General features: G+C 30.8%; 3 protein-coding genes and 2 long non-coding RNA genes across 16 annotated transcripts; 3 read left to right on the top strand and 2 right to left on the bottom strand.

Moving 5' to 3' along the window:
* Nucleotides 1-410: 410 nt before the first annotated feature.
* Nucleotides 411-6,234, top strand: LOC127061505 (protein argonaute-3). The gene is made up of 12 exons (XM_050988468.1): nt 411-574; nt 1,320-1,643; nt 1,729-1,968; nt 2,083-2,281; nt 2,348-2,661; nt 2,984-3,251; nt 3,349-3,696; nt 3,770-4,020; nt 4,102-4,252; nt 4,322-4,522; nt 4,757-4,948; nt 5,032-6,234. The coding sequence occupies exons 2-12, from the start codon at nt 1,330-1,332 to the stop codon at nt 5,359-5,361; spliced, it is 2,808 nt and encodes a 935-aa protein (XP_050844425.1). The 5' UTR covers nt 411-574; nt 1,320-1,329; the 3' UTR covers nt 5,362-6,234.
* Nucleotides 1,974-6,638, bottom strand: LOC127061517 (uncharacterized). Its single transcript, XR_007780879.1, has 2 exons — nt 6,244-6,638; nt 1,974-4,007 (listed from the first exon to the last, which is right to left on the bottom strand). It is a non-coding gene; the product is annotated as an uncharacterized LOC127061517 (long non-coding RNA).
* A 119-nt stretch (nt 6,639-6,757) lies between these two features.
* Nucleotides 6,758-16,375, top strand: LOC127061504 (insulin receptor substrate 1). 12 transcript variants are annotated; one of them, XM_050988463.1, is made up of 11 exons: nt 6,758-7,044; nt 9,434-9,884; nt 10,369-10,514; nt 10,642-10,930; nt 11,313-11,426; nt 12,196-12,492; nt 13,136-13,548; nt 13,661-14,082; nt 14,179-14,596; nt 14,690-14,930; nt 15,021-16,375. In XM_050988463.1, exons 2-11 carry the CDS (start codon nt 9,497-9,499, stop codon nt 15,974-15,976), a joined length of 3,684 nt encoding a protein of 1,227 aa, XP_050844420.1. In that variant the 5' UTR covers nt 6,758-7,044; nt 9,434-9,496; the 3' UTR covers nt 15,977-16,375. The 12 variants fall into 12 exon arrangements, with proteins under 12 accessions (XP_050844420.1, XP_050844419.1, XP_050844418.1 ...); XM_050988462.1 differs by having other exon boundaries at nt 6,758-7,161; XM_050988461.1 differs by having other exon boundaries at nt 6,758-7,428.
* A 1,554-nt stretch (nt 16,376-17,929) lies between these two features.
* Nucleotides 17,930-24,711, top strand: LOC127061503 (uncharacterized). The gene is made up of 10 exons (XM_050988454.1): nt 17,930-19,635; nt 19,772-21,181; nt 21,280-21,641; nt 21,717-22,064; nt 22,152-22,422; nt 22,545-22,963; nt 23,136-23,357; nt 23,462-23,937; nt 24,158-24,269; nt 24,487-24,711. Exons 1-10 carry the CDS (start codon nt 19,620-19,622, stop codon nt 24,640-24,642), a joined length of 3,792 nt encoding a protein of 1,263 aa, XP_050844411.1. The 5' UTR covers nt 17,930-19,619; the 3' UTR covers nt 24,643-24,711.
* A 97-nt stretch (nt 24,712-24,808) lies between these two features.
* LOC127061516 (uncharacterized) lies at nt 24,809-26,319 on the bottom strand. Its single transcript, XR_007780878.1, has 2 exons — nt 25,543-26,319; nt 24,809-25,449 (listed from the first exon to the last, which is right to left on the bottom strand). It is a non-coding gene; the product is annotated as an uncharacterized LOC127061516 (long non-coding RNA).
* Nucleotides 26,320-26,372: the final 53 nt, after the last annotated feature.

Below are 26,372 nucleotides of genomic sequence, written 5' to 3'. Positions count from 1 at the left end.
CCAAATAATTATTTATAAAATAAATAACCCTTTTTTTAGTGGTAGATAATTTCGTATCATTTTTTATAAAGATATATATATATATTATACATAACATTAATTTTTCTAATTTATTTAAAATATAAAGAAATTTATATATATATATGTATGTATGTATGTATGTATGTATGTATGTATGTATGTATGTATGTATGTATGTATGTATGTTACATATTTCTAATATTTTAAGTCAGATAAATTAATGTGTATATAGTCGTAAAATAAGATAAAATAATCTTTTACATTTTTTATATTTTTTAATTTTATATTCTTGTTTTTTATTATTTTTATTATTTATTTTTATTATTTCTTTTTTTAAAGTCATAGTAACTGTTCATTATATTGTTAATTTATACATGATCCAAAAAAAAATCTATAGATAGCAGTACAGTCGAGAAGTCAAAAATATAATATATAGAAGATCTATTATGAATTAATACAATGTATTAAGGTTCTTTACAGTTTCTTGTTATCTTTGAATGATATTTTAAGAAAATAAAGATAAGTTCTATTAACAATAGAAAGGACAAATTGCGTAAGTTCGTTTAAATAGGTTAGAGTTTAATTAAAAAATTTTCCTCTTTCTGTTATAAGATAAAGTTTAGATAAAAGTCTTTTATTATTGGTAAAATAAAAATATATACATTTTATGTTCGTAATTTATTAATATATATAAAATGTATGATTATACTTTATATAATATACTAAGAAGAAAGGATACAAATCAGATTATTAAATTATTTTGAATACATGTAAAAAGCCAAAATATAAATATAAATATTTCATATTTTATTTTTTCTATATTTTTATGATATATTTCATGTTGTTAATAAATTTTATAGGGAACACGTGTATATTTATAACCTATTTATATAAATTTTGTAGCAGTGAAATTCTTTTGTATTGAAGATAATAGAAATTAGAAGTAATAAAAAAGAGAAAATTATTTACTTAATATTTTATTCTGTAATTTAATTAAATTATAATTTAAATAAAATATAACATTAAAATTAAAAGATAGTTATTTTTATTAATATTATATAAAACAATTACACATTGTGTAAAAGTGTTACTTTTTAAATTAATTTTAAAAATTATTTTTACAATTAATTTTGCAAATTAATTTCTTTTAAATTTATAAATAGATTTTTAAATAGATTATAACAAATTTGATAAATCTTTATGTTTGTATACATCCTATAAAAAGCTATAAAAATATTTTATATATTAATACAAAATATTATCTTATAATTAATTTAATATTTTTTTGATAATTATAGCTAATAAAAAATGACAGACAAATCTGATGATGAACGAAATAAACCTGGTATAGGTAGAGGTACTCTGCTTTTGCAAAAGATAAGAGAACAATTGGTAGAAAATGAATCTAACATTGTAGATACATCTAATATTACAAACCAGCAAGAATCAATTTCACAGGTACAAGCATTAGATACTACTTTGCCTTTTACGGGACGTGGAAAAGCTTTATTATTTAGCTCAACAAAAATTGAAAAGGAAAAAGAAAAATCATCATTATTTGAGGTTCTTCCTACCATAGGTAAAGGAAGAGCATCTCCTTTAGGTTTATTTAAAAAGATCATGTAAGTTTTCTTTAATTAATAAAATTAGGGAGAGAGAGATACATTATAATTATATGTATATATATATATATTGATGTCTGCATAGAACATCTGGACAACCTTTGATGACAGAACAACAGGTTAACACAAAAGAATCTATTGTAGAAAAACAACAAAGTAATAAAAAACAAGCTGTCATAGTACAAGATCAAATAGCCTCTTGTAGTGATAATGCTGGAATATTAGGCAGGTTATCTCAACTTTCTGTATATGAGACTACTCCTGCAACTACTACCCCAAACCAAGAATTACAAGTAATAAACCGCCAAGGTACAAGTGGAGAAGTGTAAGTATTTTTAATATTTGATTTATTATTTAAATATTGTTACATTATTAAAAAATCTATACTAATAAAGGTATTAATCATTATCTTTTACAAGTTATTATATTTTATGTTTAGGGTAGATATATTTGCTAATTACATCGATTTAAAACTAGATCCAGGAAGGGGATTATTCCAATATGAAGTTAAATTCAATCCTGATATTGATTCAAGAGCTCTGAGAAGAAAACTTTTGAATCAGCATGCAGCTAAACTTGGACACACCTTAAGTTTCGATGGAGTTCTTTTATATTTACCTCACAAATTTCCACAAGAGGTAAAATCTCTTAAAAATTACAATTTCAAATATAATAATATATATAAAATGTGAAAATACTTTCAGAAAATAGTGTACAAATCTAATCATCCATTAGATGGGTCTCCAGTGATCCTTACTCTTATTTTTAAAAAGAAAGAAAAGATGAGTGAAAGTGTCCAATTTTTTAATGTTCTTTTTGGACGTATTATGAGAGCTCTTAATTTAGTTCGTATCGGCAGACAAAATTTTAATCCTGCATGTGCTCATACTGTACCACAGCACCAATTAGAAGTGTGGCCTGGTTATGTTACAGCTATTAATGAATATGAAAGTGGATTAAAACTTTGCATTGATGCAAAACATCGAGTTATGCGTATGGAAACAGTTCGAGATTTGATGTAAGAGCATGTGTGTATATATATATATTTACAGGATATTAGAATAAATTCCTATATATATATATGTAAAAATATTTTATTACAAATACAATATTAATAGTAAATATAAATAATACTGTTCTATCATAAAGTTACAATTTTCTTTTAGCTTCTAGATATTTTTAAATATATATTTATAGGAATTTTTTTATTTTTTATCTATTTTATATACTAAGCTATCATATAAATTACAAAACTTACAAAACTATACATGTAGTTTTGTAAAGATTACATATATATACGTAATATTCACATAATGTGAAGATAAATATTTATTTTTTAGGATTGAAATTCATAAAAAGAACCAACAGCATTACAAAGATTATATAACAATGGAAGTTGTTGGGTCTAGTGTTCTAACTCGATATAATAATAAGACTTATCGTATTGATGACATTGCATGGGACAAAAATCCAATGTTTCAATTTGAGAGACAAGGTATAAAAACGACTATAATAGATTATTATAAAAATCATTGGAGTTTGGAAATTAAAGATAAAACCCAGCCACTTTTAGTACATCGTTCTAAAGAAAAATTATCTACTGGGCAGGTACATATATTTTTCATTTATTAGATATTTTATATTCCTTGTTGTTATAATAATTACGAGTATAAGAAAATTGGACAATAAAAGGAATTTTTTTCAGACACACGAAAAACTTACACTTCTAGTACCTGAATTATGTTATGTCGCTGGATTAACGGATAGTATCAGATCAGACTGTAGAATTATGAAAGATCTTAATACAATTACAAAAGTTTCTCCTAACAGTCGCCGTGATATAATAAGGAATTTTTTACAAGAAATAAAAAAAAATAGCGTAACACAAGAAATATTATCTGCGTGGGGTTTACAGCTCGATAATGATTTAACTCATTTGAAAGGACGTGTTCTAATGCCTGAACGTATATATTTTGGTAAGAATAAGATGATACAAGGAAAACCAAATGCTGAATGGAATATTGAAATGGTTAATAATCATGCTTTACGTGCTGTGAGTATGATTGCTACAAATTTATTACAACATAATTTACTGCAAAATTTTTAATAAAAAAAACTCATTACAGCCGAGTTTGACAAATTGGTGTATTTTTTATTCTCAGCGAGATACAAAATACACTACAGCATTCATCAAAATGCTCCTTGATATTTCATTAAATTTAGGTCTACAAATTAGCAGTCCCCGCGAAATTTCTTTAAAAGATGATAGAACTGATACATACTTACGTGAACTTCGTCACATCATTAATGATGATATTGAAATGGTGGTTATTGTTTTCCCCAGCAATCGTACTGATCGATATTCTGCAATTAAAAAGTAAGATATCTTTCACAAATTTTTTATGACTGAAATGTTATTATCAATGCTAATAGAACTAAAGTGTTAATATTGATATAGATTGTGTTGCGTAGAAAAACCCATTCCATCGCAAGTTATAATGTCAAGGACCCTCTCTCGTCCTGATAAATTGAGAAGTATAACACAGAAAATAGCTTTACAAATGAATTGTAAACTAGGCGGTGCTCTTTGGGCAGTGAACATTCCATTTGTATGTGTATATATAAGATGTTTTAAATATATTTAAAAAATCATGCGTAAATAGTAAAATATTTTACAGGATAAATGTATGGTATGTGGAATAGATGTGTATCATCCTGGTTTTGGAACAGGAAGACGAGGAAGTGTAGCTGGTTTTGTAGCTAGTATGGATAAATTATTAACATCGTGGTACAGTAAGATCTGTTTACAAGGAGCACACCAAGAAATAATAGATTTATTACAGATCTGCTTAATTTCAGCTATTAATGCGTTTAAAAAAGTAATGCATATATATACATGTGTGTATATGTATATATATATATATGTGTGTGTGTATATATATATATATATTGCATGCATTTGGTATCTAATATAAAAAAGAATGTTTTTTACAACTTTTAATTACTATCTATTACTAACTTTTTTCTATATTCTCGTATATATATTACACATAATTTATTATGTTTATTTATTTTTGTGATATTAGATAATTTCATGAAAGCCATTATTTCAGCGTAATGGAAATAATCCGAATCGTATAATTGTTTATCGTGATGGCGTTGGTGATGGACAAATTGACACTATTGCCAAATATGAAGTTAAACAATTGTTGGCAACATTCACGCATATAGATCCTGATTACAAACCACAACTCAGTGTAATTGTTGTACAGAAGCGAATTAATACTCGTTTATTTTGTGAAAACGTGAGTATCAAAATAACTAATGTTGTGAAAATAATTTCATAACTTATAACTAGAATATGTCGTAATTTTCTCAAAATTTGTAGCAAGGAAATTTAATCAATCCTATATCTGGAACTGTCATCGATTTTTCTATAACAAGACCTAATTTTTACGATTTTTTTCTTATACCTCAAAGTATACGTGCTGGTACTGTAACGCCAACGCATTATATCGTTGCTTATGATGGATCAAATATGAAGCCTGATCACATACAACGTTTTACATATAAACTTTGTCATTTATATTACAACTGGCCTGGTACCATAAGAGTGCCTGCTCCATGTCAATATGCTCATAAACTCGTATCACTCGTTGGACAAAATATTCAAATGGAACCAGATTCAAGTTTATGCAACTATCTCTTCTATTTATAATTCGTGCATAATCAGCTAATGTATAGTTTATTTTTTCTATTAATATAAATAATATTTTCTACGCAATATAGATCAAAAATGATCATTCTATATTGCTAGATTCTACGTTGTTAGTAAAATTTAAAAGACTGCAAAAGAAAAAACTAAATTTAAGAGAAGAGTACAATTTATTTTTATATATTAAAATAGCAATTATATTTTTTTATATATTATTCTTTAACAACTGTTATTTTGTCAGAATTATTATCATGACTGATGTTATTTCTGCTGTGCCATTTGTAATAGTATTATAAACAGTATTATTTTTTTTCTGCCGTACTATCATGAAAGGTAACATCTTTATGAATTAGTTTTAAAAAAAGCCTTTAAAGTTTCTGAGGTATTATTTACACTTGTTAAAACTCGTATGACGAGTTTTTTAAATAGCATATAACAAAAAAAAAGCAATAACTTTTAAAATATTACCTTACCTTTTAGATATTGATGCAAATTGTTTTTCTTCATAGTAGAGACTTTGAAGATGTAAAAGTAATATTTAAAAGAATAACGTTTTATAAGATCTTTTCTTATTGCTTTTTTTATAACTCGTGATAGAGCTTTTTAAAATGAATCCAATAATATATACAAATTGGAATATCAAAAAATCATAGTGCCTTTTTTAATCGCACGGCAGTATTCTTTAGAGATAGTAAAACTAATAGAATATTATTGTAACATTATACAATTGCTGATAATTATTAAGAATTTATTGATTTAATATATATACGAATAAATAGATAGGTTAAATAATTTACAACTCTTTTACATAACTTATCCAAAAATAATATTGAAAAATATTGAACTATTTACATTCGAGTGTCATCATATATAAACGATACTTACAGTTTATCTTCGGAGAAACAATTTAGTTGTTGTTATAAATTGTTATTAAAAAGTGTAGAAAAGAATTATATTTATGTATTAAAATAATGTATTATTTGGTATATATTCATTGATATTATGGTAATATGTGAATCTGATCTTTTATAGAAAATTGTTTAGAATAGTTTGCTATGGCTGTTAAACAAATATATGAAACGCAAGAGGTTAACATCCCACATCTAATCGAAGAAAAGAGATCGCTCGTATCAGACATATTGCATAATTCTGTCACAAGATGGCACGGAACACATTGCGTCGTGTTGTGCAAAATTCATGGCGGGACCGAGCGTGCTTTATCAGATACGTAAAATAGGTGGTATGTATAGATGTATGTACATAGTACGACAGTCGTACTGCGTATCGAGTAGTCGTCGCTGTCGACCGTCGCTACCACCACTCGACACGCTGGCGCCTGCGTACATCTTGTTTACAAGCAGCAGCAGCGCGAAGCCTCGCTGTACACATGACCTTTACAAGATGGATACGAGTGAGCACACCGTCTTTTCTCAGGCGTGTCGTTGACGAGTGCCTAGCAAACACGAGCTTCCGCGTCGCAAAAAACGATTGGCAACGAGGACGATATCAATTTCGTGCCTATCTTTCTCATACATTGTATATTCCTAGCTACGTCGACGGATATTGTTGCAGTGTCACGTTCGTATGGTTCTTCGGTGATACGACATTAGCGTGGGTTACGACTGTTTTGAGTGACGCGATATTTGTGTTCTCGTCGTGCGAGACTGCGCGGAGTGCGAGGAAAAGGTACAAAGTAGTGGGGAGAGGAAGAGAGAGAAAGAGAGGAAGAGCAATAAGAGGAGAAACAGATTCTTACCTCGTTGAGACAGTAGGGTAAAGGGAGAGGGAGAGAAGAGGAGGGAGGTACGTGTATCTGCTGCGTATATTCATCACGACGCCTTTACGTTTTCTTTTTCGCGATCGAACGTGGCCCCCCCGTGATCGCGACGTAACGTTTTTTTCATTGCTGATCGCATAGTGTGATTCGTGATCTTCGAAAAAAAGAAACAGCATAAGTGAGAGAGACAAGGACGTAAATAAAAAGAGAAGACCACTTCGAGCACGACACGAGGATAAGGATAGAAGCAACGACAGTAGTGGCGGCGGTTTTGTTTTGACGTCGATCGTACGGTATTGCGCGTGAAAGAATATCGGCGCTGCCCTTGGCAGTAGCCTATTTGCTCGCACGAGAGCGAGCTGCATTTGTAACACGCCAGCCAGTCAGGCAGTCGGGCAACGATAAGAGGGGTTCAACCACCCACTTGCGTGTGTCGTCGCGTCATCTCTCCCTCTCTCGTTCATTTTCCTCTACTCTTTCTTTCTCTCTCTTTTTCTTTTTCCCTTTCTCTCTCTCTCTCTCTCTCTCTTTCTCTCTCTTTCTATCTCTCTCTCTCTCTCTCTCTTTCTCTCTCACGCGTGCGTGTAATGTAGCTCTTCTCTCTTACTATCCGTCTCTTTTCCGTGTACACCGCGGTAAACTCGGCGCGCATGTGTATGCGTTTGTCGCGTCGATGCAACACCGAGTCTTCGTTCCGTCTCTCTTTCTCTCTGTTTCTTTCTCTTTTACATCCTCGTACATAGGCGCGCTCGTTCGCTCGTTCGCTCGCGCGAGAGAAAAAGAGAGAGAGATAAAGAGAGAGGGATGGCGCGCGATCAAAGGCTCACGCAGTAAATCGTGCGTTCGCGCGATAAACAGGTGTAGAATTCCTATGGTAAGAAGCTACCTTGTGGTTGCGCTTTATTAACAGAGACAACAAGAAGGAAAGTGAAAAAGTAAAAAAGAAGAAAACAGTAAGGAAGATAAAAAGGAAGGAAGGAAAGGAAGAAAGAAAGAAAGAAAGAAAGAAAGAAAGGACGACGGCCTTTTGTAGGCGGCGCATGAATACCTCGTAGAGTGTCGTCGACCCGTAACCTCCTGCGTTCCAAGATAGCATGCTGATTCTTTGGAATATTTTCATTAAAACTTCATGTTGTCACCTGACAGGTGGACTTTGGTGACATCGAGGACGATAGAACGAAGAAGAGAGAGATACGGTCGTTGATTCGTGGCTCGACGTATATAAAGACGTATGTTGAAAGGCATCGTACCCTAACCTCTCTCTTGCCTGAGTAAGAGGGAGGGTGGGTGCCAGAAGGCGACGGACGAAGTGTTGTCTTCTTCCGTAGTGTCGAGCAGAGTCGTGTCGATCGTAAACTAAGTTTGCGGAAGGCGCTGGAAGGAATGGTGGGATTGCAAGGGGAGGGGGAGCTCTGGATGGAACGCCCTTAGCGCGCGTTGCGAGTGCACATGCACCGCGCTGCCGTGCGGCGTGCATTCGCTTATTTACCATTGACACGTGCTTCCTACTATACATCGACGATGTTTCGCGTGGACTTCTTTCCAAACATTTGATTGCGTTCTTTCGAAGAAGACAGGAAAGATTAGTGTACGTGTATATATGTACATATGGGTGACTGTATAAAATCAGTGTAGAACTGTACCAAGAGAAAAGTGTGTGAAGTTGTAACGAAGGAGGTGAAAGGTGGAGGGGAGGTTATACGAAGAGAAAGAAAGAGAGAGAGAGAGAGAGAGAGAGAGAAAGCGAGAAAAGAAATCACGCGCGACACGAGCTCAATCGACGCGCGATAATATCGACAGTGCGCGTCATGCTCGAGAGAACGATTTGGCAGATCCTCCTACTTTTAATCGTTACGTTTAGATCGCGAAACGACGATTCAAGAAACGACGAAAACACAAAAAGAAACAACGAGGACGACGTTTTCTTACTAGACAACTTTGTGATCGTTGACGTAGAAGAATCGAAGGCGGAGAGCGTTTCCACCTGACGCCTGTACTAGGGTGGGAACACTTGCTCTCTCTCTCTCTCGTTTGCTCTCGATAATTTCGCCTTGATCCTTAACAGCAAAGTGCACCGCCGAGCGCATTGCCGAGCGCACGATGGACTTCCGCGCGAGCTACGAGTATCGAAGCGCGCGGCACGTTCGAGCCACACGTTCGTTCGAAAGTAAAATGTAAGGGGGAGAAAGAGAGAGAGAGAGAGAAAGAGAGAGTGAAAGAGAGAGAGAGTGTGAGGGAGAGAGAGAGAGTGTGTGAGGGAGAGAGAGAGAGAGAGAGAGTGATATTTACGCGCGACAGGGGAACCCGTCGCCGACTTCTTGGTTTCTCGCAAGGACGGCTTTTCCGATCGTGATCGAGGCAATGTCTTCGGGCAACAGAGGTTTGGTCTCCCCCTCAGGTGGGCCAATTGTATGCTGCGGACATTTGAAAAAGCTGAAAACCTTGAAGAAGAAGTATTTTATCTTGAGGGGCGAGGCACCGGGATATCCCGCTTGTTTGGAATATTATGACAGCAAGAAGAAGTTCGAAAGCAAGCAGTCGCCTAAACGCAGCATCCTGCTGCACAGCTGCTTCAATATCAACAAGCGCGTCGACACGAAGCACAAGCACGTCATAGCGTTGTACACGAAGGACGAATGCTTTTGTTTGATTCTCGACAACGAAAAGGAACTGAATGAGTGGTTAAAAGCAATGCTGCTCCTCCAGAGCGGCGATGTTCCCGACGGAGAACAGCCTCGCCCCACGTTCGGTAAAAAATTTTGTTATTTATTTATTTTTTTTTCTCCCCATACAGATTCGTATTTTGTCGTATCGCTCTGAACGTGCGCACGTTCTATGTGTATACGTTATGAAAAGCGCGAAAATTGTGCACGAAATTACGCATCTTTATATCCGCCACTTGAAATTTTTTTTCGATTTTAAAGATTGTTTTTGCTATTGCGATGATACAATTAATTTTTACGACTTGTTTTTTTCTTTGTTTACAACGCACACACGTTGGAATTATCAATAAAATTGTGTTTCATTGTGCTTAGTTCTTTATCATTAATTTGTTTTGATGAAAACATTTCATTATTAATAAATAATGATAAATAAATTTATTTTCCTGAACAATGTTTGAAATAATTATTTATATATAAACTATCTAATTGATAAAGTCACATTGATATATCATAATTTATAGCAGATTATGTATCTTTATATTTTTTTAATTTTATTATGTATTTTGTTAGAACATGTGTGGCAAGTTACTATGCAGAAGAAAGGACTTGGAGAACGAAAAAATATCAATGGACCGTATAGGTTATGTCTCACAGATCGCACTCTAAGTCTAGTAAAAATTGGAGCCCAAGGCAACTCCGATTCCATTGAATTCTCTGTAAGTCTCTCTAGATTGTTTAGTAGATATACCACATATTTTATTTTCATAAGTTATTATAATTGCAATCTTGATTTCTTTAGAATTCCTATGAAAAGTCTTAACAGATTAATAATTTAATCTACAGTTAATCTGCATCAGGCGGTGCGGTTATATGGAACGCATCTTTTATATGGAAGTTGGTCGATCCGCAGTGACGGGAGGTGGTGAATTTTGGATGGAAGCTGAAGATAATAACATTGCGCACAATATGCATGCTGCAATATTAAATGCAATGAGTAATTCCAATACCTGTAAAGACGAGGTTGGGCCTCGTCAAAGGATGCGTAGTTCCTCTGCAAACGAAGCTAGTAAACCCATCTCTGTGCTTCAACGACGGCATACAGGGCAAAAACTTCATAGCTTCTCGCCTCTAGGTAAGCAAACTAGCAGAATAATTGATACATATATTATCATTTAGCTAACTTTATTTTACAATGTCAGTTATGGTTATTCAGTGTGGTCAGTTGTTAGTCAGACGTGCTTCTACTCGATGTAAATATATCTAAATGGTTTAAGGTGCACCATGTCGTATCTACTTTGCAGATGATTCTTCATTTGCGGGCTTGTGCACTTTAAGGATTCTTACAGCGTTTTTTCTAGATACGTGAAGTATCCTCTGGGATATCATCGCTTACTTTACTTAAACCATAACTGTGCAAATTTTAAATTGTTTTTTATAAAATATAAGCTGAATCACTATATGTATTCTTAAGAACTCAGCTTTAGAGTAACACAAGTGGGTTGCGGGCTTTACAGAGGAACAAAGGACGTGCAAGGAACAGGTGGATCCGTTGCAGGAACAGACCACTACTGCCTCTGCCCCCGCACAGTGTAGTCAATCTCAGAGTACTTCTTCCAATACATTCACGGGTCTGTTCTCTGTCACAGTAGCTGTATGCTTTTCTTTATACGGGATTTGCAAATTAAAAAAAGGAACGATAACGCGTACAATGTGGCACGATATTCTCTTAATATTTTCTTTTATTTCAATTCTGCTTGTATGAAATTTGTATATACAATTTTGGAACTATACGGGTTATAACATATAGGGTATTTTAAAAATGGTCAACCATTTTTCTAAGAAGCAACAATAGATTATTATTTATATAACAATTGAAATCTTGATGAACACACGAAATAATATTCTCTTTTCTCACATATATATTGTGGTATTTGGTAAAATAACATAACTAGCATGTGCATATGGGTCAAATTAAATTTTGGTTTAGTTTTCCAAATTGAGTATTACTAATAATTCCAATGACTTTTCAATTCAATTGTTATTTCCAGTATGGTGTTTAATGAATGCACATATATGTAAATACACAAACGGAAAGGGCAAAGGTATATCTTATAAATGAGGCTTAATTATTTTATGTTATATTCAATTTCATCTATATCAACTCTAAGTATCCAAGCGAATATGATTTTAGAATTCGGCATTTTCGCTATCAAAGATTACTTATACCGTTTGAAATATTGTCATTGATTTCGTTAACCGATCGTAACGTTTGAACGTACGTCCGAAAATCAGGCTTAACAGCACGGCGAGTTATGTATGACGTATCTGATGATACTTACAAGAAATGCACGCAAAAAAATGGTAGTTGTGCGACAGTGAGAGCTGTGTGGTTTGCAGCCGTTGCCGGTACCGGGGCTGGGACTGCTGGGATTGCCTCGATTAATGTCAACTGTGCCACTGCTACTAGACGTCGTCATTCGGTAGCAAGTCATCCCCATTCCGTCAATAATTCCCAATCCGCTCATGTCACAACAAGTACAACTACTACAACGACAACCATCACCATTACAACGACCGCCACCGCAACCACTACAACCACAACCGCAATAATATCCCATCAGAGAACCCTGTCGCTGCCCTTAGCTGCTGTTATTATCAATCAAACGCAATCATCCAAAAGATCTGTTTTACGCTGTATGTATTTTCGTTTCGTCATATGTTAAAGCAGTCAGAGATCTCTCTCTCTCTCTCTTTCTCTTTCTCTCTCTCTCTCTCTTTCTTTCCTTCTATTTCAATGTTTCTGCCACTACTCTATTGTCTGTTTTCAATCCAATTTGACGCTCGTGATGAACGCATTGAGTCACGGTTGTAATGTATTACTCGTGACTCGAATTTCGATGAAAGGCCATAGATGTAAGCTTCCGCTTGCATGCCAGGAGATGCACGATTCTCCGCAAAGAAGAAGGCTTTTCGTTTTTTATCTCCTTTCGATTCGTTGTAAACCTCTTCCTTGCTCGTCAATTTTCGAGCTACGACTTCGTCGAATATTTCTTCGAATTATACTGATACATATCTTCCATTTGATTTCACCGCGCATTGTAATATTACCTATCCCCTCACTATAATCATTATTCATTGCTTGAGTCATATATAAATATATATTTTAAGATAACTAACTAATAAACAATATGAATAAATAAAACTGTATACGTACAAATGGATATATGCGAATAAACTAACCGCTGCTGTTGCTGGGACGATGATATTGGCTTTTCATACTGTTCGTTAATAAAAAAGAAACATCTTCAGAGGATGATTATAACGAGTATGTTTCCAGGTACCACCGGACGTGACAGATGCGACAGTTTGCCATCAAGAGCTCGGACAACGAGCGAATGTCATCCAGGCACGGTTGTTTTGAGTCATCCTAGAAGTTCTCATTTCATATCTCACGTACCAAGACCTCACTCTATGTATGGACGAGGTCTATCTTATTCTCCGCCAGTTTCTTCGATGCCGATCAGTCCAGCCTCAGGAGCATGCTCGACCGATTCAGCTGGGTCTTCTCTTTCTATGGAGGATGGTGGTGAAAATATCTTAGAAGAAGGTACCGGTTCGAGATACGGTCATTCTTTGACTCCTGACGAGCCGGTTATTTTAGAAGAGAATGGTGACGATTATGCTCCGTGGTCTACGACGCATTCGCACCATAAATACTCGTCAAACTTTAAATCTCATTCTCCATCACAGGTGAATTATTGTAATTTCTTAAATTTATTAAACAAATACTCTACAAATAAATATTGAAGTTGAGTTATTTTCTTAGAATTTTTTGATGTGCATATATGTAATCTTTTGACAGCAGAGTTCCTATGTAGAAATGTATAGTCCTTGTGGTTCGAGTCCTGGACGTAGTGCAGCTTACATGCCGATGAGTCCAGCGACGACAGCTCATTCCCATTCTCGTGCATCGTCTCTCGTGGAGGAGACAAATGTTTTACCTGATGGTTATGTTCCAATGGCGCGTGTTGGCGATGATGGTTATGTAGATATGGATCCATCGACCAGTCATAATGGTCATTTCCCAGATGACATGTCACAACACGGTGGTAGCAGTTGCTCCGTAACTTCCGGCACACCTAGTACAGATTTACGTTTCTCCGAATATCACTTAGATAAAGTAACCAGCTTCCTTGCACCAGGGGAAGATCTGCAAGCTAGACCAACTAGGGCATATTCAGTTGGATCTAGACCAGAACCGACTAATAAGCATCGTAAAAATAGGTACCAATTGAATACTTTTATTAATAAATGAATTGTCTAATACAAGATATACATGATATAAATTTAATGTGATCTTTTATTTTCTTGAAATTTTAGATTAGATATTACTCAGCAGGAAGCAAGTAGAGTGAGAGCATTCTCTGTAGGCAGTCGTTCAAAGAGACCCGAACTTTGCAGATTAGCTAATATAGTTACGACTCCTTTGCCATCTAGTTCGGATAATTCCAATTCAAATAAATCAAATTCAGCACCCTTATTATCCAGTTCTTGGGGTCATAATTCTGGTTGTTCTGGTGCCTCCGAGCGAATGGAAGATCTTATGGAGTTAGACTTTACGAGACAAAGCGTTCCAGCTACTCTTTCTTCTCCCCCTTCTTCTTATTCACAGTCACAATCACAATCACAATCATATTCTACTGCCACCACCGATACTAGTTCCTACGTCGATATGTCTCCTGGACAACCGCCTACATCGACCACTGCCTCGTACGTCGACATGAGCGGCTTAAATAAGGTACTTCATGTTTCAAGCGTATAAACTTTATTTAATAACTATTATTTGTCTCGAATATTTTTCACATTTTTTAACACATCGTTTTCTTTGCAGATCAATCGTAATAATAACAATAATTCTATCACTGCCAATCAGAACCATAGTCACATTCATGTATCATCTTCGGCTTCTACACACAAACCCGTCATCACGACCTTAAAACCGGTGGAAGAAGCAGAGGGTTTATATATGAAAATGGACGGTAATATGGAGGATTGGTCACTATCAGGCGCAAGTCCCAAACAAATTCCATCTCCTATGCAGGAAGACTGCATTCAAACGAACGGTCCACCAGGTAGATAACTTAAGATATGAGAATTCATTGTAAACAGCAGAGATCTAATTTTACTTTATGTTATATCATAATATATCGTTATTTTTAAAGGCGGTGCAAGAACAGCTCCTGTTGATTTACCTCAGCCTAGACGACCTCCTGAAGGATACGTAGAAATGTCTTTTAAGGCTAGGCCAAGTTTAGAACAAGATTATATTAATATAAGTATGGGCATGATTGGACGGAACAACCGAAGAGTACGGGTCAATAGTCGCAAGGAAAAATCACGTTCTCAGCCAATCGCCATTCAAGCTGGAAGTAAACCGTCAAAAACTCCCAGTTTCTTACCTCTTAATGGCAGCCCAACATCGGAAAGTCTAGCGAGTACACCAGCTTCTCCTCCACGCGCTACGCCTACTGGCTCATCGGCTACTATTTTTCCCTTTTCTTTGAATAGTCCTCAATCTCCTATAAAACCATTTACGCAAAAACCTGATGACTCTTCAAGGATGGATATGAATGACTCGAAGAATAATGATTATGATACGACGATTGATAATACGATGAAAAAAGTTAACAACGTTAATACTGTTTCGATGGCGGATACAAATAATTCACTATCAAAAATCATTAACGACGAACCACCTAGTCCTAGCACAGATCCAACACGGATTATATCAAACTCGTTATCATCACAAGAATGCTCGTTGAGCTCATTAACAAAAAAATTTGCCGATCTTACGGTATCGAAGCCACGATTAGTTACTGCGTCACCTAATACTAGTCCGACGTTATCAAGTTTTAAAACTGCTGTGTTGCAACAAAAATCATCATCGCCAAAATTCATTGACGAAACGCCGATACAAACGCCCACGTCTACTCCAACTCCCACGCCTAGTCCTCTGGATAATGAGGGTTACGAGAAACTACAACCTGGTGCAACTGTTTTGCATTATGCTAGCTTGGATCTACCAGAACTTGCTAACGTGGCACCCGTATCGCCCGCATCTGTTCAGGAAGGTTTCAGTTATGCCGAGATTGACTTTACAAAACTGAAACAAAATTAATGCAACTTTCATGACCAGAAGCATGCCGTTGTATTTTACAATATTTACATCAGAGCTCTGCGTGTTCGCGATTCTAATAGTAAGCAGACAGTATCTTTGACGGTTCTACCGTCAAATTCTATCCTATATTAGTTCGATGAAAGTAATTGAATTCATGCAAGGTTCCGGGTACCAGCTGTATATAATTTATTTCTTTTATCCCAGCCTGAGATATAATTGTTTATCAGCTTTCGTAAAGCGTCTAGGATTTCTTTTTTTCTTTTTCTTTTTTCTTTCTCTCTCTCTCTCTCTCTCTCTTTTTTTTTTTTATTACTCGCACTTATAATTCTGGTAAAGCATTTGGACGTCGTTATTGTATGAGAAGATCTTTATTCGTATTATTTTTATGAAAAAAACAAATCTATTGCATGTACAATAATGCATGTGTAACGTAATATGCATTATTGTGAGAAAAACATAAATCTTGGATCTGATGTGCACATGTTTGTGCGAAAAAAGAATAACTTAGGCAGTTATAGTTTAAATAATGTATATAGAATTTGTTTACAGCATTATGACATTCCAAGATAGATACTTTCTCAGATTAAAATCTTTTAATTCAAGTTAATAGTCCACATGCAATTTAACGTGAAGTATCTTTTATATATTTGGCTTTGGAAGTTGTATTAGATAGCATACTAATTTTACAACTTTTAGATCTTTTGTGAATACGTTTTATGTTGGAAGAGTGTTGCATGTCATCAGTGTAATTTTTTGTAATTATTTAAAAAAACAAAAAAAAAAAGCAAAAAAAAACACAAAAATTATTTTTAACTAATTTGTAATTATATGTAACTAGTTAATTATATATATCATTTTTCTGGTAAGAATGATAATTTTATAAATGTGTTACGAACTGCCGGATACATACAATGCGACAATGTAATGACACTACCAGAAATATAAGAGCATAAATTGCTTTTTTTTAACACTGTTTTCAAATATTTTTCATATAATGAAATATCTGCTAATAGGACGTCGATAAGTCACAGTAATCTATATTACAGACAAATAGACGTACCGTGCAGCGTGGTATATATATATGTTATCTGCTTTTTCGTATAAATTATGAAATATCGGAATACCTTGAGGTAAACCTGAATATACAAATATATATATATATATAAATAAATAAATATATATATATATATATATAATGTACACATATGTGTGTATGTATATATATTTCCACATATGCATACATATTTACTGGGTATTCTGTGAAAAAGGGTACAATCGGAAAAAGTGGTGATTGCTTGTTTAAAAATAACTAGAAGCGGAAAAGAATGAATGTTTTTTAGCTTAATAAACGTTCGAGATCTTAATTACACATGTAAAAAGAAAAAAAGAGAAAAAAAGAAAGGAAGATAGAAATTTAGCTATTATTAGGTATTCTTGTCTATTGACTACGATGACTATAAATTATATCGGCGCCGTTGATATTGATTTGATTATGCATTAGTTTCTATAGAGTATATATACGCTATGATATTATGCTTGTTAAGCTACAAGTAGCGTTAAAGATTTTCGTAACTCCTTGCTATTTTTAATGTCACGTTGACGTGAATCGTTTTTAAATTGGTGATCATTTTTTTGTCGGTTATACCTTAACTTGCAGTATACCGCGTATATACATATGCATCGTCCAAATAATGCTATAAATATATAAATAAATATATATATATAAATATAAATACTATAATATTAAGTATAACAATATATTAATAAATAATAAACGCGCAATGTATATGTACATATATATCGCGGTCGTACGATTACTATACATCCTTTAGATAATGTTTCCCATATACTTCTTTAAAGTTTTACACTTCTATTTTTTGCAAAAGCAAATAATTTTAATATTTAAGTATTTAATATCATTTTGTTATGTTTCTATTTTGCTTCTTAGATGAGACATCTAGAGATATTTGTCGTACATTTTTTTTACTTTTTACTCGGCAATTATCTCCGAATTGAAATATGTAATTTTTAATTTTTAGTTTAGTTATCTAATACATTGCGATTCAATTCATTTGAGAAATAGAAAGTTGACTTCAAATAGATGTGTATTTATATTTGAGTAAGCTTCGATTTATGTAATGCGCGTATTAATGCTAGAAATCATATAAATAAACAAATATGTGAACAAGTCTGATAATATTTAGCTTTGTTAAAAGTCGACTTTCTCTTTGCTTGTTGCATGATACATCACCACATCGTTACAATCATTAATTAGCATAATTGATAAAAATTTTATTTCAACAAAAAGAAAAAAAAATAATTGAAGATGGAATTGACGTAAAAAAGATAATTTTATATAGATCATGTGTGTGTCTGTATATATATATATATATATATATATATATATATGTATATATATATATATGTATATATATATATATGTATATATGTATATATATGTATATATATATATATATATATGTATATATATGTGTGTGTGTGTGATTACGCTCTAACGAATTATATTGTTTTTTTTGTGGGTTTTGTAAAATCTATTTTTCTTAATTCCTAATCTTTTTTCTAATTTTTTTTTCTAGTAACGCGTTTAAAAAAAAAAAAAATTTGATTGGCTTGTAATGTATATATATATATTTTTTTTTTAATAATTTTTTCTTCTATATCTGCTTTCGTGTGAGATATAATATAAATATGTATAAAGTATTATATTCAATTTATTTCAATACTAAGCGTCAATAATTATATATAGTGTGGTTATAAAATTAATATACATTTTTTACATGAACAAGTTTATTATACAATATAAAGTATTACTGAAAAATATCTTATTATAGGACACAAATTCAATACATTTCAACGTGATAATCTTGTAAGTCTCTTGGCACAGCTTCCATAACTTGAAACAGTCTAATATAGCTAGCGTAATTTTAGCAACACTGCTATGGTTTTAATTGTTCTATACTATCGATTCTCATCTGGTATACTTTCGATTTGATAAATCACCAGACAAAAAAGTCTAGGGGAGTTAGGCTTGGTGAAGTACGAGTAATTCACCTATCGGGAAAAGCTTCATTCAAGTTATTTCGAATAATTATGGTAAAATCGGATGTTATTTTATTTTGGAAATAACAATATCTATAATACTGTATCAAATGTGATTGGAAAAATGTTTGCTATGAGGTTATCTCTAAACTTATAAAATCATCACATTAAAATTTACTGAATTTGTGTTCTATTATAAGATATTTTTTAGTAATATCATATATCGTGTAATAAAACTCGTTTATTCAGAAATTGTATAGCGATATTATAATCACTCTGTATTAGCTTTATAAATAGATTTATATCGATATATAACTAAACAATTCATGCAATTCGCTATTATGGCGATATTCAAATATTACAAAAATTTGTGTTTTGTTAACAATCGAATAAATTCAAGGCGTAATCGAATGCTCCAATCATAAAACACGTACTATGCGAACTCTAGTAGATACTTTAGAAATCATGCATGTTGTTTGATACCTAACCTAATTTAATTGGCTTAAATATTTCATGCTGTTTTCTATTTAAACTATATCAAGTTATATTAAATATTTTTCTATTTATACGTGTTAATATTGAAATGGCATTATCGAAAGGTAACTGATCAATAAAATATATTTTTAAAGTTATTTTAACTTCTTTCTTCATAAGATATATATGTGAATAATTAATCTTAAATTGTATATTCTGTTTGTGCATAATGTAAGCATATATAATTTTTATGTTTGACAGAATTGATAAATCTACTCGATTCAGACGAAGAACCTTTAAAGAAACGTTTAAAATTAGCACATAATGTTTTCTTTGCAATAGATTTACCAATAACAAGGAAAGAAGATTTAATTTTACAATGGTTATGCAAAGTTTGCACAATAAAAGAAGATGTATGGAGTTCTTTGAAATGGTGTCTTAAATCCGAAAATTTAAATATTAAAAGCTATATAAAGAAATCATTGATTGATGTACTTGTACAGAAATTAAACGAAAATTCTTTTAATAAATACAATGAAGTTCTGGAATGTTGCAATTTACTGCTTTCAAATACAGGAATGCAACAATATTTAAGCAAGAAACCAGAGGATCTTCAAAGTTTATTAAAGTCTTTAATACATTATATACATATATATTTTAAAGATACTTTGAATATCAAAGATCATTTTATAGAAATAGATACAAATACTGCTAAAAGTGTTGATGAATCAACAATTGTGATATATAATACAATATTAAGTGTTATAGAAAATCTGATGCAAATTTATAAACAGTCTATAAATACAAGAGATGAAATAAGTATAATATTTATACGTGAAGTTTTATATACCTTGTGTTCTCTGATTGATCATAAACAGACAGATAGTACAAGTCGATTGGGATTAATAGCATATAAATGTATTCAACAATTAATATTTATGAAAAATAAGCATACACAAGACAAAATAAATGAAACTGTACTATCTGAATTATTTTTAGTATTAGCGAGTAATGTAAAAGCATTGGATCTCCAAAATAATTTAGAGACATATATTTGTGTTTTTCGTGCAGTTATTGGATCCTATAAATCAGACACTACTACATTAGATATTATATTTAGAAAATTAATTATTTCTGCTGGAAAATATAAGAAAGAAATACTTATATCTTTTTTTTATTACTTTGGTGATACACCATTTGATTTTGAAAATAAAGTTGATAATATTACTTTATTGCAATTCTTTCAACAAATTATAGATGATATATTATCAGTGAAAAAGTTAAGTCCTGTTGATTATAAACTACTTACAAGGATAACATATTTCTATCCTACTCTGATTGAAAAGAAGATTGATAATATTATATATAAACTGTATTTACAAGAACCAACAATAGAACATAATGATTTATTAATTAGTATTTTGGATGCCAGCATTTTATTAAGACAAGAAGATAAGTTAATTTCACAACTTTTAAAAAATTTACAAGAAGCTATTACTATTGAAAGTGAATCTGACTTGATAATACAATCATTTTTTTCACTTGAATTTAAAAACAAATTTACCAAATTGATCGCTTGTTTCACGAACTCACAAGTTCTGATAATATTAAAAATTTTGATAGATAATTTAAATAGAAGTTGTATGGAATCATTGAAGGATAATACAACTTGTAAGTAATAAATTTATATTTTTATAAATTCAGTATTTTTTACAATTTTTTTTAAAGTTATAGAAATTATATTATAACGTATTAATTTTTCTCTGTAGGTCATAATATAACAATATTGAGAACAGTTGCTGAATTATTAATTGCATTTTTAAATGGTGTTTGTATTTTTGGAAATACATCAACTTTAACACATCAACAAGAATTCATAAGTGTTCTTAATGAGTTAGGAAAAAATTTATCTCTTTTGATAAAAAAAGCCTTGCATGTAAATCATAACACAAATGTTATTGCTGTTTTATTGTCTGTTATATTATCATGGAGTGAAATACAAAATATGACAAAATATTATGTACCAAAAGTTAAGAATCATGAATTAACATTTCCTATTTCGGATGATCATTGGCAACAATTGATTCAAAGAATAACAAATTTTGGGGAAGAAGAATGCACAAATAATATGGTATTTATAAAAGTATCCTTATAATAATTTTATCATTTGTCTCTTAAATATAAAAGTATTTTAATATAATTTTAGAACAAGATTATAATTCACCGTATTAAACATTATGCCTCAATTGATTCTCCTATCAAATTTGATGCTTTAATAGATGGTTTGAAAAATTTTTGGAGTACTATTTTGAGATATGATTCAGAAATAATTTCATTGTTAAATGATAAAGAAATGTCTGAATTAGTATCATTACTTGTGACAGATATGATGTCAAATGAATGTAAATTTCATCAGTGGATGGAATTAATAAGCAAAGAAAATTTACAAGAAAACAGACGATTTTTAATATATCTTTTATGCCATGTTCTTGTACAAATTGGAACAATACCAACAAAAGGAGTCACAAAATCTATTATACAGCATATTGACACAGTATGTTAATCAAGAAAATGTGTTTTGTAACATGTTCCAATATTATTGAATATTAATATATTTTTCTTTTTTTACAATATTTTTCAGAAGTTAATGTTGTCAGCAGAAGTTCTAGGAAAAAAGAAAATAAAAAAGATTTTAGAACTTATAAAAAAAGAAATACTTGAATGTAAATGGGAACAGATGGAAAATACAGCATTTAATAAAGTTAAGTTGTGTCTAGATATTATAGTTCATATGCCATTAGCATTTTTTAAATCTGATATTAAAGCTTTATTACTTATGATCATATATACTATTAACAAAGAATGCATAGAAAATGGAGATATAACAACTTTATGCAAGAAGATATTTCTTAGTAAGTTCTAATTTGTATGTTATGTTATATTATTTATATACTTTTATAAATTGTTTGATAAATTTAATGATTATTTTATTTTAATAATTATTTGATTACCATTACTTTTTATTAATTTTCAGAACTTTTTCAAACAACTGGTCTTGATATTTTGCAATATATAGATCCTGTGTCAGTACTATGTCAATTATCTGAATCTAAAGCTTTTTCAAAAGCATTAGAACAATCATTACGAAATATTAGATCTTATGAGACACTAAAAACATTGATAAATTCATCTTCTACTCATAAAGAATCTATGTATATTTTCTTGCAATGCATAGAAAACGTAAGACAGAAATTAGATGTTGATCAAAAATTTATTTTTAAAAAAGCAGAACAGAAACTGTGTAAGAAAATATTTAACATATTACCAATGAATATTGAAATGCCTTGTGATGTAAAGTACTTGACATTAATATTAAAAATTACTGCTTTAAATAAAGAAACTGAGAATACTTTTAGAAAATGTGCAGAATTAACATTACATAAGATATTTGTGGTAAGTGTATATATATATATAACAATTTATGATTTGTTATTATAATATAGTAATTTAATTCACTTCAACTTATTTAAAAACTATTGTGAAAGTATCAACTTTGTATTATAAAAATAATGATTCTTGATCCCAATTTTTACTAATGTATTAATATATTTCTTTACTCATACAGCCTACACAAGAATCACATTCTAATGAGTTATTAGAAGCAGGATTGCAATTAGCTGCTATACTTTTTCAAAATTATAAAGAAGTTGAAATTTCTCCACAAATCAGAACACAAATATGGTCTGTAATGCTAAAATTTCCCTGTGAAGATTTACTTCTACCTCTGATAGAAACTACTGAAGCTAAACTATTTCAAAATCTTCTAAAATCAATACATTTTCAAATGGTAACGTAAAATATATACGTATAACGTAATATATATATTAATAAATATTCATTATATAGTTAAATTATATCTATTTAATAATTTATAATTATATTTTATTACAGATGGAGGAATTGCCTAAATTAAATAGTAACTCATTAGAAAATATTTTTATTGTTTGGAATGCTATACTAAAATCAGATATGTCAGCTAAACGCAATAAATTTCGGACAGTAGCAATTGAAAATTTGTTTAGAATTATTCAAGTTGTAAACATATCAGAACAATATTGGTCAAGATTATTAGAATTATTTCAGAATATACTCAGTTCTAAACATTTATATATATCTAATAATATTATTGATATGAGTATGAATGTTGCTTTAAAAGCCTTAGAAAAAAAAACTCTTTCAATATGCAACGATGTTTTAATATTATGTGGAACTTTAATAAAAGTTAGAATGAACATAATAGTAGATAAGTTACCGGTATTCTTATTATTATATAGACGTGCAATTGATATTATAATTCAATCGTCTAAAATTGTTAATGATAAAGTTGGAGAACATAAATGTCGATGTCTCTTACTTGATGTTGAAAAGTAAGTATATAACTTATTGTGAAGTATAGGTAGTTCTCATTTTAGCAATTTTTGATTTTTCTGATAAACAATTTCTGACAAAGAGGAATCAGAATGAATTAATTTGTGAAAACGAGAACTACCTGTATATCTATTTTTATACATAGTTATTAATATTGTTGTTAACAAAATACTCTTGTTTAATTAAAAAATATTTAAAAAGAAAAACACCATTTTGCAGACTCACAATATGTTTGGTGAAACAGAAAAAGGATATGATGCGTTTAAGTCCATACGTCATAGCTGATTTGATCAAATTATTGTCTGAAGGAGGTTTAATGCCTTTTGCAAAGGTAATTTTGTATATGCCAACAAGAGTTATAAATTTCTGATCAAGTACTTTTAAGTACATACTTAAAAATGAATAGTATTTAAAATGCTATAAGATTTATGAATTTGTAAAATCATTTAAATATTTTTATAATATATTATTTAGAATTGATTTAATTCATACATCTTAATAGAATATAATGTAATGTATATTTCAATATTATATTAATTATTTTACAGATTTCTTTGGAAAATACAATAGCTACATTAATCAGCATTTGTGATCAACATGGCATTGCCTTGTTATCACGTACTCTCCCAGTATATTTGCAAGAAATGTTTAAAACTCAACTTGATACTTTTAATAAATTTCATAAATTTTCTGGGAAGATTTGAAATAAAAAATGAAATTAAATGTAAATATTTTATAAACTTTTTAATAAACTGTTTTTTTTTTGTTATTCATATATTTTTTTTTTAACTAATATAGTTTCTTATATATTTTATTTTGAGAAATAATATAATAAATGTAGGGAATATTTTTGTTAATAGTTTCCAACAATAGATTATGAATAATTTATAATTATGTCCAATAACAAATACAATTTTGATTCACATTCAAGTAGTTCAAGGTTACATCTCCAAATGGTAAACATATAATATACAGTGGCTCACAAAAGTATTCGAACGTTTGCTATTAAAACTTGAAATATATTATTGCGAAATAACGCATGTTAGACTTAAATTCTGAAAATAATGTTGCAACTACTATAAGACATAACTATCGAGATTATATATACGAGATTTGAAGCGAGTCAAACAATATTTATAAAAATTTTGAAACATTTATTACAAAGATTGAAATAGGATCACAAAAATATCCGAACGCTATTAATTATACGTATTTTCTTTTATTTAATATTTAGTTGGACCTTCTTTGGTTACAATTATAATTTTAACACAATATTGCTTGTTGTGTAGTAACTTTTTAGTTGTAGATTCGATAGAATTCTATAATTCTACAATTTTTTGTTTTAATACATCCCCTAAAGTTATTTCATAATTTTTTAATCTTTTGTTGATTTCCAACCATAAATTTTAAGGTTAATGTCCGGACTGTGGAGATATATTTAATCCATGCAATGTATTATATAATAATCATTCTTTTATAATTTTAGCCGTATGCTTGGGATCATTATTTTGCTGAAAATAACAATTTTCCAATAACTCCAATTTTGCAACACTCTTTTAAATTATTTTTTAGAATATTCAAATATTTATATTTATTTAAAATACCATCTATAAAAACAAGATTTCCAATACCAAATCACCATCGTATTTTACAATCGAACGTAAACTTTTCACATTCATTTCTAAATTGTTTTCTTCAAACAAAACGAGCACCATCTGATCTAAATATATTAAATTTGCTTTCGTCAGAAAAGATCAATAATCCCAGAAAGCATTATCTTCATTTATCTATTCTTTTGTAAATTTCAAACGCTTAGCTTCATGCTCTTCTTAATAAATGGTTTCTTTCTTAAAATTCTACTATAAAAATTATTCTTGCGTAAAATAATTCCTGCGATATAATTCAAAATGAACATCCTTTTAATCTCTGAGGCAATTATTTAAGTGAGATTTGTAATCAAAGTATTTGGATTTTTTTTTATTTCACGTATTATAATTTACTTTTCTCCATGGCTCAGTTTCTTTGAACTAAGATGTTTGTTCGTGAATGTTTCTTCAATTTTTGATTTTTTAATAATATAATGTATTATAAATATAGATATCTCTCTACTAATCCTGCAATCTGCCTATATAATATCCCTTCTTTATGTAATTTTAATATTACACATCTACGTTTCCGATTTTTTTGGAATTATAACTACATAATTAATAACGTTACTTACAACGAAACACGACATTCACTACTCAATGTCATTACATCAACTGAATTCGATAAATGTTTATAGTTTCTCTACATAAACATCGTTTGACCGCTAAATCTCCGTATTCAAAAACACTTCTTATAAATTTATAAGGATGGGAAGATCAAATCGATAAAATTGTTTTTGCTAATTTATATTCGACGTCAGATTCTAATTCTTATCAATCATTATACT

This window comes from Vespula vulgaris, chromosome 2 (genome assembly GCF_905475345.1).
Source record: "Vespula vulgaris chromosome 2, iyVesVulg1.1, whole genome shotgun sequence".
NCBI classification, from domain to species: Eukaryota; Metazoa; Arthropoda; class Insecta; order Hymenoptera; family Vespidae; genus Vespula; species Vespula vulgaris.
The sequence above is the reverse complement of the archived record's forward strand: the minus strand, read 5'-3'. Positions and strand labels throughout refer to the sequence as shown.